Consider the following 20577-nt stretch of genomic DNA (forward strand, 5'->3'; position numbering starts at 1 on the left):
TCAGCACATGATTGATACGGCTTGGGCCCAGGCTTACCTGAAAGATTGTATCTCCTTCTACAAACCCACCCAATGTACTCAGATCCTTGGGTGAGCACCTTCTCTTGGTCCCATCAGAAGCATGGTTTATGGTGACACAAGAGAAAGAGAGAGACTTTTCTGTGGTGGCTCCCATATTGTGGGATTTTCTCCCAAGAGATGTTGGACTGGCTCCCTCTTTGCTTTCCTTCTGCCTACAGGCTAAGACCTTCCTTTTGAGACCAACTAAGGTGCAGATGATGCTGATCACTGGATTTGAAAGGCTGGCTCTAAATGTGTTTGCATGTATTTTAACTATTGTTATTAACTAGTTTCTTTTTATTACTTTGCATTATATAAGGTTGTTTTTTAAATATTGGATGCTGCCTTGAATCCCGTCTCAAGAGAAAGGCAGGATATTACTACTACTGCTGCTGCTGCTAATAATAATAATAATAATAATAATAATAATAATAATAATAAATGAACAATAATGATTAATTTCATTGTTACACTGTGGAACTCCCTCCCACAGAAGGCAGTGATGGCCACCAACTTCAATGGCTTTAATAGATGATTTGACAAATTCATGCAGGAGGAGAGGACTATTGATGGCTGCTAGCCACGATGGTTATGCTCTGGCTCTGACCATGGAGGCCATCTCCTCCTCCGGTTCCTGAAAATGGCAAGAGGGGATGGTGCACTTGTGCTCGGGTCCTATTTGTGGGTTTCCAGCAGGCATGTGGGTGGCCACTGTGAGAACAGGATGCTGGACTAGGTGGGATCATCTTAATGTTCTTTGGTCAGTTGGTTAGAGCGTGGTGCTGATAATGCCAAGGTTTCAGGTTCGATCCCCATATAGGACAGCAGCATATTCCTGCACTGCAGTGGGTTGGCCCGCGGGGTCTCTTCCAACTCTACAGTTCTGTGATTCTAATGCATCTTCCTGTGTCCTGATTTCGTGCTACCCCCTCTGCAAACTCCAACAAATGTGGCCACCCTCCCCATTTCTCTTTTGTTCCAACAGCCCTCAAATGCATCACCGCCCCATTTCTGATTCCTGCTGTGTCATGGACAGCAATGAGGGAAAGAAGATGCTGCCTCTTTCCTTGTCATATTTCCTGATCAGTTTTATCTTAGCACACACAGCCCCCCCCTTCCCTTGCCGCTCAGTTTGATATTTGACAGATTCGGGTGGCCCTGTTGCATAATGCTCCCCTAATCTCACCCCTCCCCACTTCTCCGCCCCCATCTGCTATTTCTCTCTGTGTCCCCCCCCTTCCTGTTCCTTGTTTATTCCCATTTTATCTTGGCACGTGGGAAGGAGATGGTTCCCGCACAGCTTGGTTTGGGGAAGGGAGGATTAATTCCCCAACAGAACAAGCTGTAAAGGTGGGGAATTCAACTAGTGTTAAACTAAACAGCATCCAGCATGGGAGTAGCCAGATTTTTTTTGGGGGGGGGAGGCCTTTTGTTGGGGGGGCAGGTCTTTTTTTGAGGGAGCAGAACCTCAGTTTGCTATGCCCCCCCTTGGCTATGCCCATGTTATCCAGAGAGGGAGTAATCCCCACCTCAATTTTGTTTCATACAACTGAAAAAGGGAGTGTGTGGGAAAGAATCTGACATTCTCTTATAGGTAATGTGTTAAATCAAATCAAGTAGAAAAGAGCTTTCTCTTGGGCCATCTCTCACCTTGTGAGGTAGTCTGATAGTGTGACCTGTTTTAGGAGATTGTGAACTGAAGAAGGACTCCAATGGTACTCAGTAGATGCAATGTAGAGCGTAGCTGCAATCTCAGTGGTGCATCTGAATGGTTGAACCGAAATGGGAAACCATTGTTTGAAGTGGGTTTGTTAACCACTCTGAGTAGCACAACCATGCCAACTTCATGCCGGTACCTCAGGCAGACTTGGGAGACCTGTGGCCATCTAGATGTTGCTGGACTACTCACATCCTTGTCTTTTGGACATGTTGGCTGGAGCTGGATGAGAGTTGGAGTCCAACAATATTGGAATGTGGTTCCTCAGCCTTGATCTCCGAAGGGGCATTTCTCTCTCATGGAGTAATGCCTTTTCCAAATAGAGTTTTTCTTTCGTTTCTTGTATTCACCCACCCTTTGAGAGGGGAACACCTTTTCTTAGAATGATCAACACTGGGGAGAACCATGTAAGCCACCTTAACATCCGTGGAGAAAAAGAAGAGATATACATGCAAGAAAAGAACAAACGAATAAGTAAGCAAGCTCCCTGCTAGAAGAAAAGTAGCAGAGCAAGATAGGATTCTAGCTAGCGCTTTTTCTATTTGTGGGGCAATGCCTTTTCTAAATGTTAATCAGCATGGATAAATATTTGAAAATGATATTTCTCCCCACCTACCATCTGTGGTGGTGCAGTCCATTCTATCAATATTAGGACTGTACCACCTCCTGGATCAGCTGTGCTGAAAACGATTAAAAAATTCCTTTTTAATTTTGTGATGTAATACTGTATTCAAATTCAATAAAAATATGTATATCCAAAAAAGGGGGATGTAGGTGGTGCTGGCCTCTCTTTGTCTGCTGAAAATCTGGCTAAATGCTCTTGGAGGTGGAAGATGATGAGGTTTTGCTGTTGAGATAATTTCAGGGAATAGATTAAAGTGGAGAGCAGGGTCTGAAACCAGGTCACCCTCACTTCGCCTTCACCAGCAGAAGGCAGCCCTTGCAAATGTATCATCAGCTGTTCCTTTTGTGTGCCTGAGGTGTGTCAGAGGGATTGGTTTCACGGAAAGCACCTGATCTCTGACCTGATCAGCCCAGATTCCCCTGGGTGCCCCAAACGCAAGGGCTCCCTGTGGCTTATCTTGGATTGCTCTTTTAGAGCAGAGTTTTGGGGGCCGGGGTTGAATGGTCTCTCTCTCCTCATCTTACAGTGTCTATGAGAAAAGGGATATGGATTCACTCTTTGCTTTAGCCCTTTGTCGTATCTTAAGGTGTCTTTTGAGAAAGAGACCTCCCACACACTGGTCTTCCCACTGATGAAATCTAGATAGCTTGTTCCTTGGGGCAGAGACCTTTTCTTTTCTTTTGCCTTTTGATGTGTAGTAGGCAGCAATTGACACCAGCTTGAATGGTCTTAAAAGAGGATTCAATTCCCAGCGTCTCCACGTAAGGCTGGGAATGTCCCCTGCCTGAAACCTTGGAAGGCTGCTCCCATTGGCCCATCTAGTCTAGCATCCTGTTCTCAAAGTGGTTAAACCAGATGCCTGTGCAAAGCCTGAAGGCTGGACTTGAGTGCAATAGGAATGCTCCCCACTTGTAATTCCCAGCAACTGATATTCAGAAGTGTTGCTCCTCCCAACCATGGAGGCAGAGCACAGCCATCATGGCTTGAAGCCATTGATAGCCCTCTCCTCCGTGTATTTGTCCAGTCCTCTTTAAAGTCATCCAAGGTGGTGGCCATCACTGCCTCAAGTGGTAGCGAGTTCCATAGTGTACATTTGCACTGCATGAATATGTCCTTTCTTTCATCCACTCTGAAGCCTCCAACATTCTGCTTCATTGAATGCCCATGAGTTCTTGTATTATGAGAGAGATAGAAAACTTTCGCTACCCACTTTCTTGACACCAGGCATAACTTTATAAACTTCTGTCATGTCACCGAATCATGATATGAATGATCCCGTACAATACAGTGGTACCTCTGGTTGCGAATGGGATCCGCTCCGGAGGCCAGTTCATAACATGAGCAGAACGCAACCCGTGTCTGTGGGTCACGATTCGCCACTTTTGTGCATGCACGTGACGTCATTTTGCGCATGCGCAAGCGGCGAAACCCGGAAGTAACCCTTTCCAGTACTTCCAGGTCACTGCGGGACGCAACCTGAAAACGCTCAACCCGAAGCAAACGTAATATGAGGTATGACTGTATAGGGGAATAGTGAAATCATTCCAAACCTCCTGTAATCATGTAGGGAGGATCAGGCGCCTTCTTGTGCCAGTCAGAGGAGAGGTGTGCCAGCCAGTATTTTCACCCCTGCAAGTGGGCTTATATGGTGAAGAGCTACCTATTTAAAAAACAAACAAACCCTCAACCTTCTAACGGCATGCTTTGATCAAGCCAGCCTACCCATAAGCCTCATGCGTGCATAGGAAAGGTAATCCAGAATCCCACAGTGACAGCTGCCGCATCCATCAAGGTCCCTTTTCCTGTAAATATTATTATAACTCCTGCTGCTGTGTTACCTAAGTCAGAAATAACAGCTGGGGGAACAGGGTGCTGGTTAGTAAATATTTTGGCCATTTGTTCCTGTTGCTCCCACCACAGACTCAAGGGAGTAAGATGGATTTCCACTGTGTTTTGCCTCCCTTTGGATGTGGGAAACCACAGGAGGGAACTGTGCTCTGATCCTGCTTATGAGTTTCCCGTTGGGCTATCTGGTTAGCCCCTGTGAGATCTGGATGCTGGACTAGATGGGCCATTGTCTGCAGCACAGTGGAATGAAGGGGGTGCAAAATGAGACCACATTGCTGGATCAGGCCAGCTTGGCCAGCTGGAACATGGGAGGCAGTGATGGCCGCCAACCTAGCTAGATGGAAGAGAGGGATTTCCATGGCTATTAGCCACAATGGCTGAACTCTTCCTCCATGGTTGGAGGCAGCAATGTTTCTGAACACCACTTGCTGGAAGCCACAGGAGGGGAGAGGGCTCCTGTGCTTAGGTCCTGTTTACAAGAGCGGTAGACTTGTAATCTGGTGAACTGGGTTCGTGTCCCCGCTGTTCCGCATGCAGCTGCTGGGTGACCTTGGGCCAGTTGCACTTCTCTGAAGTCTCTCAGCCTCACTTACCTCACAGAGTTTTTGTTGTGGGGGAGGAGGGGAAAGGAGATTGTTAGCCGCTTTGAGACTCCCTAGGGTAGTGATAAAGTGGGATATCAAATCCAAACTCTTCTTCTTCTTCTTCTTCACTGGGGCATCTTGTTGGCCACTGTGAGAACAGGAGGCCAGTGTGATACACCCACCCACCCACTTTTACACAAATAGTTGAGTATAAATCTTTTTACTTGTCAGGTTGGTAACATTTGAACAACAAGTATTATTTCCAAACTCCTCCAGACAGCGTTTGCATGAAGTCCCCACACCTCTCACCTTCACAGTCAATATAGAACTAACAGAAATAACCAACCAACTGCCAACTGGCTATTCTCAACTGCCAATTGCCAACTACCAATTCGCAACTGCCAAGTGCCTACTGCCACATCCTTTCCCCAATACCATCTGTTCTTTGTGAAATACATTCCCAATGAAATTACATTACAAATACTAACATCAAGTAGGTGCAGGCCCATTGTCATGATCCCGCTTCAGGGGTCTTCTTATCTTCTTCTCCCCTACGTTGGGGGTAAGGCTAGGGGAGGGACTTGATTAAGACCAAGCTAGTCAACTCATGGCAGAGGCAAGAAATGAACCCATGGCTGACTTTAGCTCAGTCTTTTGAGCTGTTATGCTGCCTTCACTCTCAGGGTTTCTTAACTGATCCAGCAGGCTCTTCTCTTCTAATGCATTTATGTTAGGCAAGGGAGACATTTTCATTCCCCAGTATGTCCTGGACGTTGTGTTATTCCATGCCATGGAGTGTGGGGGAGGAGAAAAGTGCCCCTTCTGGTGGCCGCCATTCCCCGCCCCCCAGGAATACCCTCAAGCCACACATTAGCCAAGGGCATTCTGGGAAAGGAAAATGGCCGCCATGTGCCGCTAGCAAAATAAACTCTGGAAAGGTATAACCTGAGATTTCCTGGGAGCTGGATCCCATGGGTAGCAGCACCCAGTGCCAGTCTTACTCAGAGCAGAGCAGCCAAAGGTATTGGCTCATTAATTTTAGTGGGTATACTCTTGAGAAGAACAAGTTGGATATAACCCCGTGTCCCTTGCTTTCTGCCTTGCTCAAGACTGTATCATCAGAGCCACCTTGAACAGAATCTGTAGCGCCTTGTCAATACTGTGAGGCACCTTGGTGATATGCTTCAAGCTGTTTTTCCCTCCCCTTTCTTCCTTGTGCAGGTACAAAGGCTTTATCAAGGACTGCCCCAGTGGGCAGCTGGACGCTGCTGGGTTCCAAAAGATCTACAAGCAGTTCTTCCCCTTTGGGGACCCAACCAAGTTTGCCACATTCGTCTTCAACGTCTTCGACGAGAACAAAGTAAGTCCACTGCGTTCCTCTGTGATTCACTCCCCCCTCACTTCCTTATTCTTCCTTATCCTCCCCTCTGAAGCATTAATGGAGCTTGCCAGTTAGAAGGCAAGCACACACACACAGTTGCCAGGTATCACCTGAAGTCTCCAGACTGGCCTGGCTGCCTCCAGGTGGCAGGCAGAAGGCTTGAATCTCCAGGTGGGTGAGAGGGCCTTTAATTATAATAAACAAAATTATTAAGAGGATTGTGCATGCAGCTTGCAAGCTACAGCCTGGCAGGAGCTGGCTGCAAATTACAGTGTAGGGTCTGTCCTCCTCTGCTTCCCTGTCCCAAGTAACCTCCGTGTCTAGGGCCCACCCTCATGACATCACTGCCCCCTGTGACAACACCTTGGTTTCAGATTTCGGCCCTGAAATCTCAGGATCTGGGATGCTCCTGACCTGACAAAGCCTGGGCCAATGTCTCCCACCTCCAAACCATAACAATCTCCAGCACAGCTGGTCTAAGAAGGGAGGAAAATCCATCCCTTTGCTCCATAGTGGCTGAAAATTGTTGCCTGCTCAAGTCCCTAGGGGTGTATTTATTTATTTACCCATTTATTGGTCTGTTGTTATTAGGGAGGAAATGAGATTAAGTAAAACTCCCTCTTTAAAGCAAAACCGGATCTCCCCTTGTTGAACTTCCACCCGCAGGTAAAGTCTATTTTCTTCCAACAGACCTCTGGGAACTGACTGTTTAAGGAAAGGGCTTTCAGAAAGTGCTGTGCTTTTTTATTATCTGTATTTTACTAGATTTGTTTTTATATGTTTTTAATCCTATTAATTTAATTTAATTCTATTAATTACTTTTTCGCTATTATCTTTTAAATGTTTTTAGCCTTGTGTATTTTATCTTAGTTTGACTTAATTTCTGTAAGCTGCCTTGAGTCCTGGTCTGGGGAAAAGGCAGAATATAAATAATATTAATAGTTAATAATAATATCATCTACCAATACCAGCTCCAAGGTGCAAAAGACATGCCATTAAAATGAAAGAACAAGGGTGCCTCTGAGCATATTCTGAATCTAGAGATTTGTTCGCAGTTACACAACTGAGCTAAGCTCACAGTCCTGACATAAGCAGAAAACCATGTGTGATCAGCCTTCTTTCATTTCAGTAGCCTTATTTAGGCAGGATAAATAGTTTTATTCCTAGTTTGAACCCTCACTAGGGGCTGGTAGATCTGTCAGTTTTGATTTTCCTCTGTGTCTCATTCCCCCACCGCCACAAATCATAATTATCTGAGCTTATTTTAATTTGTGTAACCCAACTTGAGTAGCAGTCTTCAAAAAAGGCAGGATAATAATAACAACAACAACAACAACAATTGCAACACTCAAAGCAGGAGGGATGGAAGCAAGACATGTCGTGCAACTGTGGAAAGCCTCTGCTGGGACAACTGCCCCATCCAGTAAAAGTAGCAGGAATTACACAATCCATCGGGTTAAACATTGCCAACTGGTAAACTCACCCCCACCATCTCGAAACCAGCAGAGCTGCAGTAAAGCTAAATGCTAATCAGGCACCTGCTCTTTTCTAAGTTGTTCCCCACAACCGCTTTCCTCCTCTGGCATTTTAATGCATCCCTTTTCCTTTCCAAAAGGGATCCGAGAGAATTAGGTTTATCCCACTGAGGAACATCCCTCCCACCTTGAGCAAAGGCCATGACACTTGTAAACATCTTTGCAGAACTGTGGATTAATTTACTTTTTAGGTGGGAAGGGAACAGGAGGAGCCCAGCACCTGGCTATGCTCACCACCATCACTGTGAATCAGTTTATATGTATGCCACTTTTCCATTTTTCATACTCAGTGACTCATAGCAACATACAGAATAAAATACAACAACATTTAAAGATAAGAACCTAAGAATGAGCTTAAGAACCCAAGAAGAGCCTTCTCAATCAGGCCAATGGCCCATCTAGTCCAGCATCTTGTTCTCACAGTAGCCAACTAGATGCCCCAATGAGAAACCCAAAAGCAGGACCTGAGCACAAGGGCACTCTCCCCTACTGCCCTTTCCAGCAACTGATATTTATAAGTGTTTACTGTTTGAATGGATTGTTTTGATGAGGGTGATCTGATGAAGGGTGGGCTAGAAATATACTGAATAATTTAACTTAAGGAAAGTACCTGTGAAGATCCCATCTTAGAAAAGGTATCCCTCTGTTAGGCTGCATCCACACTATACATTTATAACACCCACCCCCAAGAACCTTTCAAACCGTAGTTTGTTAAGAGTGCTGAGAATTGTGGGCTTCCAGGGAGATGAATGGTGGTTCGGCTGTCTCTCTGTTAGCTCGCGTTTGATGATAGTCAGATAGATAGTCCAACTATTAAATCACTCTGGTGATAAGGGTGATCAAAGAGCACCTTGAATGCTTTGATCAGGGCTGCTTTCTGCTGTCTGCACCTGGGGGCTTGGATGGGAGCTAGAAAGAGCTGGCAAGCTAAGGAGTGACATTTTGCCGAAACACCATGTAAACACCCTCCATGGGTAGAAATATTCACACCCTCTCTTTTTTAAACATTTTTTAAACCACAAACTAGAGAGAGATTTATCTGTCGGCTGGTGGAAATCTACAGTCCAGAAACTTGGAATAACAAATTTCTGTCATTAAGAAGAACAGAAGGAAAATTGGTAGTTAAAGTAATAATAATAACAACAATTTTATTATTTATATCTTGGCCATCTGGCTAAGACAGAGTGAAAAGCCTGAGTTATGGTTGACAATAAATCTTAAATGGACAAGGGAATTCTTGGTGTGAAGTGTCTTCCCCCTTTTTCTGCTTTTTGTCATTAAGGAAACTGAAAGTTAATTGGCCAGTACTCCAGCATTCCTCTGAGATAAGAGCTATTGAAGCTGTGACCTTTAGGAAATATTAAGGTAGACTGAGCTGTTAATAACACCCAACACATCAAAAGCAACCAGTATGGCAAAGGTACCTTTGGATCTTCCAGTGACTGTTGGTATTGGAGAATGATGGAGAAATGCATAGAAAAGAGTGGGATGAATGAATGACTAACTAACGGGAAGATGTGTCAACACCTTTCAAACAAATCAGGAAGAATGCTCCCTGTTGTATAACCTTGCAAACAAATTGGAATGAATGCTCATTAAAGGCCATATATAATCTAAAAAGACGAAGAAGTGTTTACTGCTTCTGATCAGGGAGGCAGATCACAGCCATGGCGGCTAGTAGCCATCTAAAGCCTCCTCCTCCAGGGGCCCATCTATTCCACCATCTTGTTCTCAGAGTCGCCAGCCAGATGCCTCAGTGGGAAGCCAAAATTAGGATCTGAGCACAAGGGTGCTCTCCCCTCCTGCATTTTCCAGCAATTGGCATTCAGAAGCATTAGTGCCCCAGCTGTGGCGGTGGAGCATACAAAACAGATCACAATTTAAATAAAATGTCTGTAAGCAAGCATCTCACACTAAAAGCAACTGAAATGATGCCTGACAATAAAATATAAAACATCCACTAGGCATGGAGAGGGGCGAGGCAGGTGGGAAAGTTGGCCTTGATAGTTCCAACAGAATCTCCTTTGTAGCAATGCTCAGCTATGCTGTATTTCCAGGTGCTTGAGGAATTTTGATTTCTGTGTCTCCCAAAGTGAATTGGGCATGGATTTTGCAGCTCCTGGACTTAGATGTGTGGATTAAAATATCCTCCAAAATATTACACACAGAGCTCTCGGCTCAACAGATTTAAACATGTGAAAATTCTGTGAGTGCAGTTTGGAATAAAATGCATTTACAAATGTGTATGTAGAATTTAAATTCCACAAGAACATCTTGTTTGGGGATAAAACGCTTCCTGAAATACGTATTTAAATAGGAATTTTTGTGCATATTTTTTCAAAACAAGCATAGATTAAATTGGACGCAGGACAGGATAGATTTTTGAAAGAGCGTGTGAGGAATTAATGTGGAGCAGAAATAGATTGAGGCTTCTATCCCTTGCAGCAATACAAGAGAGTGCATGGTGTCCTTCCCAACTGTGAGATCCCACCTTCTTCCCCAGTCATCACAAACTACCTTGTTTGGGAAGCAGCCTTATAAGAGTCAGGGCTATTGTTCCATCAAGCTCAATAACATCTGCACTGACTGGCAGCAGCTCTCCAGGGTTTCAGACAGGGAGCTTCTCTCCACCCTACCTGGAGATGCCTCGCTGCCCTGGGCCATACTAGGTGGCTCCAGCCTTACCAAATCACTTTTCTGTTGTTCTCAGGATGGAAGGATTGAGTTTTCCGAGTTTATCCAAGCCTTGTCGGTCACTTCCCGGGGGACGTTGGATGAGAAACTGCGGTGTAAGTGGTCAACTGGATTTGAAAATTAAAACTGGTCCTGTCAGCATTCAACACTCTAAATTAGGGCTCAGCTCCCACAATCCATCCCCGAGCAAAACTAACCTTTGCAATGTGAGCTAAGGCTTTCTTTTTGGCATGTGGCACCCTCAGGATCTTGCCCCTTTCCCTCTTGCTCTCAGATAGCATCTTATGAAAGTCTTCTGCTAGGACTGTACATAGCACGCACATGCGCATGCAGACACACACACCATCTAGGCATCCAATGATGCCTAGATGAGGGTGGGGCTAACAATTAATTAGGGCTTTTAAGCCTCAGGTCAGCATAACTCTCCCTAACCTTCTACTTGTGGTTTCAGGGGCCTTTAAGCTGTATGATCTTGACAACGATGGCTACATCACTAGGAATGAGATGCTGGACATCGTTGATGCCATTTACCAGATGGTGGTGAGTGTTTGAAAGAGCAGGATGCAATATGAGTAAGACTCCAGCTGTTATTTATAGAAAGAGAAACTAGGTGGAGGGAAGGGTAAATGCTAGGCTCCATCCTGGAGGAGCAAAATTTGGTCACCTGGGTAATTCACAAACCATTTCCAGGCAACCAGTCAAGGATGCTTCTGTAAATGGGGGAAGTTGGGAGTTTATGTTGGTTTTTTCCCTAGGCTGCTACAAATTATACTCCTTGGGGTGAATAAAACCTCTAAAGGCTTTTGTAGTCTTAGGCCAAATTCACACCATACCTTCAAAGCACTATGTTACTAACTTAAACGGTCAAAGGTTCCCCCCTAAAATTCTGGGCACTGGAGTTTGTTATGAGTAGTTTAACAAGGAGTCCATATTCACAGGGAACTCTGGGAATTAATTGTAGCTCTATGAGAGGAATAAGCAGGTGCCCTAAGAACTTCCAGCACCCTTAACAAACTACAGGTTCCCAGAATTCTTTGGGAGAAGCTTGTTTATTTATTTCATTCCAGGCCAGGAGGCAGAGACTGAACCCCCCACCTTCTCTTCTCTTCCCTTCTCTTCTCTTCTCTTCTCTTCTCTTCTCTTCTCTTCAGGGGAACACTGTGGAGCTCCCTGAAGAGGAAAACACCCCAGAGAAGCGGGTGGACCGGATTTTTGCCATGATGGATAAAGTAAGATGCATCCAGACATTGTCTCACCTTGAGGCAACCATCCAGAAATTGCCAGGCCCGTTTTCCCTGCCACCCTCCCACACCAGAGATCACAACCAATGTCCCCCATATCCTGTTTCAATGAATTTGAGGGTGCCTTTTGAGGGTCCAGAAGGCAGGTTGTCTCCTTCACCCTGTCGTCAGGCTTATTCCCACATGTAGCAAACTCTCCCTGTGGGCAGAAATGGATCCGGAGATCTGCACAGGCAGTCTCTGCAGGAGGAGGAAGAATTATAGTTGAGTGGCGTAGAGGGAACTCAGACCCAGGGGCAAAATGTGGCCCTCTGCAGTTCTTTATCTGGCCCTCGGGGCTCTCCTCAGACCACTGCCCTTATCTGCTTCACTTCAGAACTTCCTGAAGTGTTTTTGCTTGGCAGGGATGTAGCCTTGAACTCTGATCATGCCTCTTGTTTTCCTACATGTTGGGTAGAGAGAGGTGTGTGGGTGCAATCCTCTGACTTTGGTTGTTCAAATGTACAAGACAACACCTGTTGTTCCACCCTCTTTTGCATATGGTCCCATCTATCATGATCATCTGGTCCCCAGAAGATTTCCCATGAGGGATTGAGGCCGTTGGCTCTAAAGGGATACATGTAGAACATCTGTTTCAAAGGCAGAAGGCCCCATCATCTCCAGTTAAGACTGGGAAAGACTCCCTGCCTGATGGTCCTGGAGAACTGCTGCCTGTCAGGATCAACAGTACTGGGCTAGGTAGGCCCAAATGGCTTGACTCCATACAGAAACAGTATTTTGGGTTGAGGATTGAACCTGAGAGCAAGCAAAGCCACAGCTTATGTTCAGTCTCTAGCATCTCTAGGTAGGAAATGTGAGGCTGGGGAGACCTGAGCTCGAATCATCCCTCAGCCATAATGGGCCAGTCACACACACACCCCTACCTCACAGAGTTGTTGTGATTATCCTCTCTGATCCCTCACTGTTGTCTGTTGTCCTAGAATTCAGATGGAAAACTCACCCTGCAGGAGTTCCAGGAGGGCTCCAAGGCTGACCCTTCCATTGTTCAGGCGCTCTCCCTCTATGACGGACTCGTATAGCTTGCAGTCTTTTGCTTTGGTAAGTGGGTGTATTTTTAAAAAAAGATAGAGGGGGGCTGTGGGGATGTGGGGTTGCTTTGGGAACATCTGGATGCTGTGCCCCCTCCCTGATTTATGGGGAATACATCCTCAGCTTTCTTTAAGAGGGGGTTCAGAAAAGGGCAGCCCAAATGATTAAGGGGATGAAGCAACTCCATTATGAAGAAAGGTTGCAGCACTTGGGACTCTTTAGAATAGATAAAAGGTGAGGAAGAGGTGACATAATAGAAGTTTATAAAATTATGCATAGCATGGGGAAAGGGGATACAGAAAGTTTTTCTCCCTCTTGCATAACACTAGAAATCGTTGACATCCCAAAAAGCTGAACGTTGGAAGATTCAGGACAGATTTTTAAAAGTCCTTCTTCATGCAGTGCATAATTAAATTTTGGACCTCCCACAGGAGGCAGTAACTTGCGTGGCTTTAAAAGAGGAGGGGACAAATTAATTACACAATGGCCATGCCCTGCCTCCATGGGTGGAGGCAGTAATGCTTCCTCTGACTACCAGTTGCTAGAAACTTCAGGAGGGGAGAGTGCTGTTGTGCTCAGGTCCTCCTGAGGGTTTCCCAGAGGCATATTGTTGGCCATTATGAGAACAGGGTGCTGGACTAGATGAGCCATTGGCCTAATCCAGCAGGCTGTTCTTAGGGTTTTTGAATTTGATAAAATTTCCATTTTAATTGATGAACAGGTAGAATATGAGAATTTGTTGTTGTTTAGTCGTTTAGTCGTGTCCGACTCTTCGTGACCCCATGGACCAGAGCACGCCAGGCACTTCTGTCCTCCACTGCCTCCCGCAGTTTGATCAAACTCATGCTAGTAGCTTCAAGAACACCATCCAACCATCTCATTCTCTGTCGTCCCCTTCTCCTTGTGCCCTCCATCTTTCCCAACATCAGGGTCTTTTCCAGGGAGTCCTCTCTTCTCATGAGGTGGCCAAAGTATTGGAGCCTCAGCTTCACGATCTGTCCTTCCAGTGAGCACTCAGGGCTGATTTCCTTCAGAATGGAGAGGTTTGATCTTCTTGCAGTCCATGGGACTCTCAAGAGTCTCCTCCAGCACCATAATTCAAAAGCATCAATTCTTCGGCGATCAGCCTTCTTTATGGTCCAGCTCTCACTTCCATACATCACTACTGGGAAAACCATGGCTTTTACTATACGGACCTTTGTTGGCAAGGTGATGTCTCTGCTTTTTAAGATGTTGTCTAGGTTTGCCATCGCCTTTCTCCCAAGGAGCAGGCGTCTTTTAATTTCGTGACTGCTGTCACCATCTGCACTGATCATGGAGCCCAAGAAAGTAAAAACTCTCACTGCCTCCATTTCTTCCCCATCTATTTGCCAGGAGTTGATGGGCCCAGTGGCCATGATCTTCGTTTTTTTGATGTTGAGCTTCAGACCATATTTTGCGCTCTCCTCTTTCACCCTCATTAAAAGGTTCTTTAATTCCTCTTCACTTTCTGCCATCAAGGTTGTGTCATCTGCATATCTGAGGTTGTTGATATTTCTTCTGGCAATCTTAATTCCGGCTTGGGATTCATCCAGCCCAGCCTTTCGCATGATGAATTCTGCATATAAGTTAAATAAGCAGGGAGACAATATACAGCCTTGCCGTACTCCTTTCCCAATTTGGAACCAATCAGTTGTTCCATATCCAGTTCTAACTGTAGCTTCTTGTCCCACATAGAGATTTCGCAGGAGACAGATGAGGTGATCAGGCACTCCCATTTCTTTAAGAACTTGCCATAGTTTGCTGTGGTCAACACAGTCAAAGGCTTTTGCATAGTCAATGAAGCAGAAGTAGATGTCTTTCTGGAACTCTCTGGCTTTCTCCATAATCCAGCGCATGTTTGCAATTTGGTCTCTGGTTCCTCTGCCTCTTCTAAATCCAGCTTGCACTTCTGGGAGTTCTCGGTCCACATACTGCTTGAGCCTTCCTTGTAGAATTTTAAGCATAACCTTGCTAGCATGTGAAATGAGTGAAATTGTGCGGTAGTTGGAGCATTCTTTGGCACTGCCTTTCTTTGGGATTGGAATGTAGACTGATCTTCTCCAATCCTCTGGCCACTGCTGAGTTTTCCAAACTTGCTGGCATATTGAGTCTAGCACCTTAACGGCATCATCTTTTAAAATTTTAAACAGTTCAGCTGGAATACCATCACTTCCACTGGCCTTGTTATTTGCAGTGCTTTCTAAGGCCCATTTGACTTCACTCTCCAGGATGTCTGGCTCAAGGTCAGCAACCACACTACCTGGGGTGTACGAGACATCCATATCTTTCTGGTATAATTCCTCTGTGTATTCTTGCCACCTCTTCTTGATGTCTTCTGCTTCAGTTAGATCTTTACCACTTTTGTCCTTTATTATGGTAATCTTTGTACGAAATGTTCCTTTCATATTTCCGATTTTCTTGAACAGATCTCTGGTTCTTCCCATTCTGTTGCTTTCCTCTATTTCTTTGCATTGCTCGTTTAAGAAGGCCTTATTGTCTCTCCTTGCTGTTCTTTGGAAATCTGCATTCAATTTCCTGTATCTTTCACTATCTCCCTCGCATTTTGCTTGCCTTCTCTCCTCCGCTATTTGTAAGGCCTCGTTGGACAGCCACTTTGCTTTCTTGCATTTCTTTTTCATTGGGATGGTTTTAGTTGCTGCCTCCTGTATAATGTTGCGAGCCTCCATCCATAGTTCTTCAGGCACTCTGTCCAGCAAATCTAAATCCTTAAACCTGTTCCTCACTTCCACTGTATATTCATAAGGGATTTGGTTTAGATTGTATCTTACCTGTCCAGTGGTTTTTCCTACTTTCTTCAGTTTAAGCTTGAATTTTGCTATAAGGAGCTGATGATCTGAGCCACAGTCAGCTCCAGGTCTTGTTTTTGCTGACTGTATAGAGCTTCTCCATCTTTGGCTGCAGAGAATATAATCAATCTGATTTCGATGTTGCCCATCTGGGGATGTCCATGTGTAGAGTCGTCTCTTGTGTTGTTGGAAAAGCGTGTTTGTGATGACCAGCTTGTTCTCTTGACAGAACTCTATTAGCCTTTGCCCTGCTTCGTTTTGATCTCCAAGGCCAAACTTGCCAGTTGTTCCTTTTATCTCTTGATTCCCTACTTTAGCATTCCAATCCCCTATAATGAGCAGAACATCCTTCTTTGGTGTCACTTCGATAAGGTTTTGTAAGTCTTCATAGAACTGGTCAATTTCAGTTTCTTCAGCACCAGTAGTTGGTGCATAAACTTGGATTACTGTGATGTTAAAAGGTCTGCCTTGGATTCGTATCGAGATCATTCTATCATTTTTGAGACTGCATCCCAGTACAGCTTTCGCCACTCTTTTGTTGACTATGAGGGCCACTCCATTTCTCTTACGGGTTTCTTGCCCACAGTAGTAGATATGGTAGTCATCCGAACTGAATTCGCCCATTCCCGTCCATTTTAGCTCACTGATGCCCAGGATGTCAATATTTATTCTTGCCATCTCATTTTTGACCACATCCAACTTACCCAGGTTCATGGTTCTTACATTCCAGGTTCCTATGCAATATTTTTCTTTACAGCATTGGACTTTCCTTTCGCTTCCATGCATATCCACAACTGAGCGTCCTTTCGGCTTTGGCCCAGCCGCTTCATCAGCTCTGGATCTACTTGTACTTGTCCTCCGCTCTTCCCCAGTAGCATGTTGGACACCTTCCGACCTGAGGGGCTCATCTTCCAGTGTCATAACTTTTATATGCCTGTTGTCTTTGTCCATGGAGTTTTCTTGGCAGGGATACTGGAGTGGCTTGCCGATTCCTACTCCAGGTGGATCACGTTTGGTCAAAACTCTCCACTATGACCTGTTCATCTTGTGTGCCCTGCTCGGCGTAGTTCATAGCTTCTCTGAGTTCTTCAAGCCCCTTCGCCACGGCAAGGCAGTGATCCATGAAGGGGAGAATATGAGAATAGCATTGCTCAACTCATTGTCTAATTTTCAAAATTTCCATTCTGTGAATAATTTACTGATTAGTGGCTTGTCAAAATACATTGGGTTTTATCCAGCTAGCCTGTTCATGAGGAGACCCATTGTAATTAATAAACCTAAGCAAGCCATATTCATTAATATCAGTAGGTCTCCTTTCAGTTGGATATGCAATGAGAGGACACATTTATCAACCTGAATGCAAGTGCTGGGAGTTTGGAAATCTGTCACAGGAGTGGGTTCTGCCTGTGAGGTCAAATAATTGGCAAGCTTTTGATGTCCATATTGCAAGTTTGTTGTGTCAGTAGAGTCAGCAAACACCACCAAGGATCAGCAGACCGTTTGGAGAGACCAACTTATTGCTTTCCAAATCTCATTTAGAACTAATAAAGCCTAAAACAGACAGCCATTAGAGTGATAATAGAGGGGTTCCCAGAGTGGTTTAATGAATCAGTCCCTCTTTGCAGGGAACTCAGGAAATTGTAGATCTGTGAGGAGAATAGTAAGTTTTCACAAGAACTCTCAACACCCTTACTGAACTACAGTTCCCAGAATTCTTTGGGAGAAGCCATGGCTGCCTAAAGTGATATTGTGCTTTAAATGTATGGTGTGAATGTTGCCTTAGTCTGGAAGCATAGGAATGTCCATCAAGTCAAAATGTTTGTAACAATTTTGTCCCCCTTTTAACTGCTTTTCTGCTACCTTTTTTTCAGACACACCTGAAGGAACCCCCTTCCAGTGCCATCAAACACCCACCTCAGACCAGACTCTCTCGCCTGACTTATGCCAGCCCCTCATCGCGCTAAAAACGTGGGAGAGGGGTGTGCTTGGAGCGTGACGTCAACCCAACCACTTTGTGCTCAAAAACCAGCTCGTCATCTCCATTTGCCAGCGTCTGCATTTAACAACGATTTAAAAAAAAAAAAGAAAAAAAGAAAAGTGGGGGCGGAGGAGGAGAAAGCAGTGATGAAGAGGATGATGAAAAGATAAGCGCCATTTCCTTGGGGCCATGAAGAATACTCTCACATGTTAATATTCTGTTTTGTTTGTTTCGAATGGATTAAGAACGAGCACCATTTTAAAATATCTCTTAGGGGGGGGGGGAATCATGCAGACTGGAGATGTAGGGTCCCATTAAGACGTCTTGTGTCAGGGCGCCACTGGACTGGACCGGAACTGTCAGAGTGGATGGCTTAATCGCAGCTAAGCTTTTGCTTTTAAAATCCTGGGGGTGTCGCACGTGTGTGTGTTGGGGGGGGGGGTTAAAAATCCATTTGAAATTGATGTCCATCCTCATTTGGGTTTGTGGTTCAAATTGCAATGCTACACACACACACGCACACACACATTATTATGATGATTATTTGGGGTGTGACATTGTTATTGTATGCTCTCATTTTGTGTGTGTGTGCGTGACGGAAAAGTGAGATGCTTTTTCTTCTTTTGAATGACCTCTGAACAAGTGGTAGCTATTTATTTGCCAGTTTTTGTGTGTCAAAGCTGCTGTATAATTTTTTTGTCTCGTGTCTCCGAAAAAGAACAAACAAACAAAAAAAACTCATGCTGCAGGGGTGTTGTCCCTCACAGAAGAAATCTAAGCCAAAAAGAAGAAAGAAAGAAACAAAGAAAGAAAGATCCCCACAACTTATATATGTCTGCTGTGCTGCCTGGCTGGGGTAGAAGGGGGTCAGCGTGCCCTCTGTTGTCTTTCGTCCATCTATCCATTGCCCTACCCCAAAAGGCCCCAAACTTCTTGCTCTTGGCAGGCCTTGCATCTGGGACTTGCGATGTCTGCAGCACCCCCTCTGAATGCTGTCTCCCCACCTCTTTTGTATTTCTTTATTCCCCCCCCCCGCATTCATTTTGCCATTTTGCCTACATTGTAAAAGAGGAATGATGAAACAATCCAGTACCCCAAGTTTTTCTCTCTCTCTGCATGAAACTAAAGAAGTGTTAATGTGGCCAATCTTGTTGGAGCTTTAAAAAAAATGACAACAAAAACACAGTTCTTTCTGAAAGGAAGTAATAATAATGACGATGGTGATAATAGTACCTCTGTTTTTGTTTGTTTGTTTGTGGGCTTTTGGATTCTTACTTGTTGTTGGGAGCATCCAATCTTTCTCTAACTCTCTTCTGTTTTAAGGCTAATACCACCACTGGGGAATTTTAGCTAGTTCCTCAGAATTCTTTGGAAGTTTCGTCTAAGGGGGGAAACCTCAAAAAATTAGCTGCAACCTCACTTTGGACAGAACCCTGGAATGACATGGTGGCAAATGGATCCCGTGGGAGAAAATTCACTTAAGGGGTTCAATACAGAGGCTCAAACCAGATTCTCAATTAGACTTTTACTTAGTAATGTATTACAGGTCAGATTCCAAAAAGTCTGTGAGAACTTTCCATTATGAAACACACTTTATTCTGCCCTTTTCTTTCACCACAGCACCTGCCAACCATAGTCATTGGAAAATGTTGCCCAGCCCAATTTGTACTTGCAGAGGCCTCTTTGCATCTTATCTTGAGCTCTTTTTCGCTCTAACTTTCGACTAGGCCCCTCCAAAATTGGTTCTTACTTATTTTGTGGTTAGTTCATAATCCTGCGCACGTGAAGCTGGCTTCACTAAACATAGATCTCAACTTCAATTCCTCTAATAATTGTTCCTTCTTGGGTCAGGGAAGGGGAACCTGTGCCCTTCTTAATGTTGCTGGAGTCCGACTCCCATCTTCCTTGACCATTGGCCATGCTTGCAGGGGTTGCTGGGACTTGTAGTTCAATATCATCTGCAGGACCACAGGCTCACATCTCTGTCAAGGATAAATTCTCAACTCCAGGCCTAGTCCTGTTCCTGTTATTGCTACTGTGGAGCTCCAAATTCCATACCTGCCCAGGGAGCTGCTAACATGAAACAGAACAATTTTATAGCTGGCTGGTCATGTGAGACGGGTAACCTGTTGCTGGATTACAGAACCCACCAGTCTCAGCCAGTACAGCCAATGGTGGTCAGGGATAATGCAGGTTGTTGCCCAGCAACATTGGAGGGCACCACGTTGGATATACCTGATATGAAGAGTCTGACTTCTCAGGAATGGGACGTTTTCAGGTATGGACCTCTATTTGGAGATGTTGCCTGCTCAGCTCCTGTATGTAATCCTGGAGGATTGGCAGGCTTCTATTTTTCCCATGAGGGCTAATCAAGCTCTGGGTTGATCCTAACTGGAAAATGGTGGGATGTGATAGTTCTCTGAGGTCAGCTGCTGCCCTGCCCAGGAATAGTTGTAGCTGTCATATAAGCAAAAACTATTGGAAGGCACCCTGATCTGGAGGTGTGGTGGGGATTGCAAACCTGTCCAAAACAGGCAACTGACCTATCATCTGGACCCATGCACCCACAGGGTGTCCATCTTGCTAGGATTCAGCTTCAGATTGTTGGCTGCCATCCAGCCCATCACCTTGACCAGACGCCAGGTCAGTACTTGAATGGCCTGCCTGATTCAGATGTTACAGGGAGGTGGTGGTGGATGTCATAAGCATATAGATGATAAAGGTAAAGGTCAAGGGACCCCTGACTATTAGATCCAGTCGTGACCGACTCTGGGGTTGTGGTGCTCATCTCACTTTATTGGCCGAGGTAGTCGGCATACAGATTCCGGATCATGTGGCCAGCATGACTAAGCCGCTTCTGGTGAACTTGAGCTGCTCACGGAAATGCCATTTACCTTCCCGCCGGAGCGGTACCTAGTTATCTACTTGTACTTTGACATGCTTTCGAACTGCTAGGTTGGCAGGAGCAGGGACCGAGCAATGGATGCTCACCCCGTT

At 45.1% G+C, this 20577-nt stretch overlaps 1 protein-coding gene and 1 long non-coding RNA gene across 3 annotated transcripts in view; one reads left to right on the top strand and one right to left on the bottom strand.

Annotated features, from left to right (window-relative positions):
- NCS1 (neuronal calcium sensor 1) overlaps positions 1-18812 on the top strand; it is a 65339-nt gene extending 46527 nt beyond the window's left edge. The window contains exons 1-7 of one of the 2 annotated variants that reach the window (XM_082207890.1): positions 5404-5855; positions 6056-6194; positions 10461-10539; positions 10896-10984; positions 11596-11673; positions 12666-12783; positions 17474-18812. In XM_082207890.1, the coding sequence (XP_082064016.1) occupies positions 5806-5855; positions 6056-6194; positions 10461-10539; positions 10896-10984; positions 11596-11673; positions 12666-12764 (534 nt within the window). In that variant the 5' untranslated portion in view covers positions 5404-5805 and the 3' untranslated portion in view covers positions 12765-12783; positions 17474-18812. Of the gene's footprint in view, positions 1-5403; positions 5856-6055; positions 6195-10460; positions 10540-10895; positions 10985-11595; positions 11674-12665; positions 12784-17473 lie in introns of those variants that run through there. The other variant, XM_082207889.1, reaches the window with a different exon arrangement.
- LOC309523791 lies at positions 1476-5327 on the bottom strand. The gene is made up of 2 exons (XR_014215628.1): positions 5059-5327; positions 1476-2193 (listed from the first exon to the last, which is right to left on the bottom strand). It is a non-coding gene; the product is annotated as an uncharacterized lncRNA (long non-coding RNA).
- Positions 18813-20577: the final 1765 nt, after the last annotated feature.

Source organism: Podarcis vaucheri, assembly GCF_965113315.1.
Source record: "Podarcis vaucheri genome assembly, chromosome: Z".
In the NCBI taxonomy this organism is placed as follows: Eukaryota; Metazoa; Chordata; class Lepidosauria; order Squamata; family Lacertidae; genus Podarcis; species Podarcis vaucheri.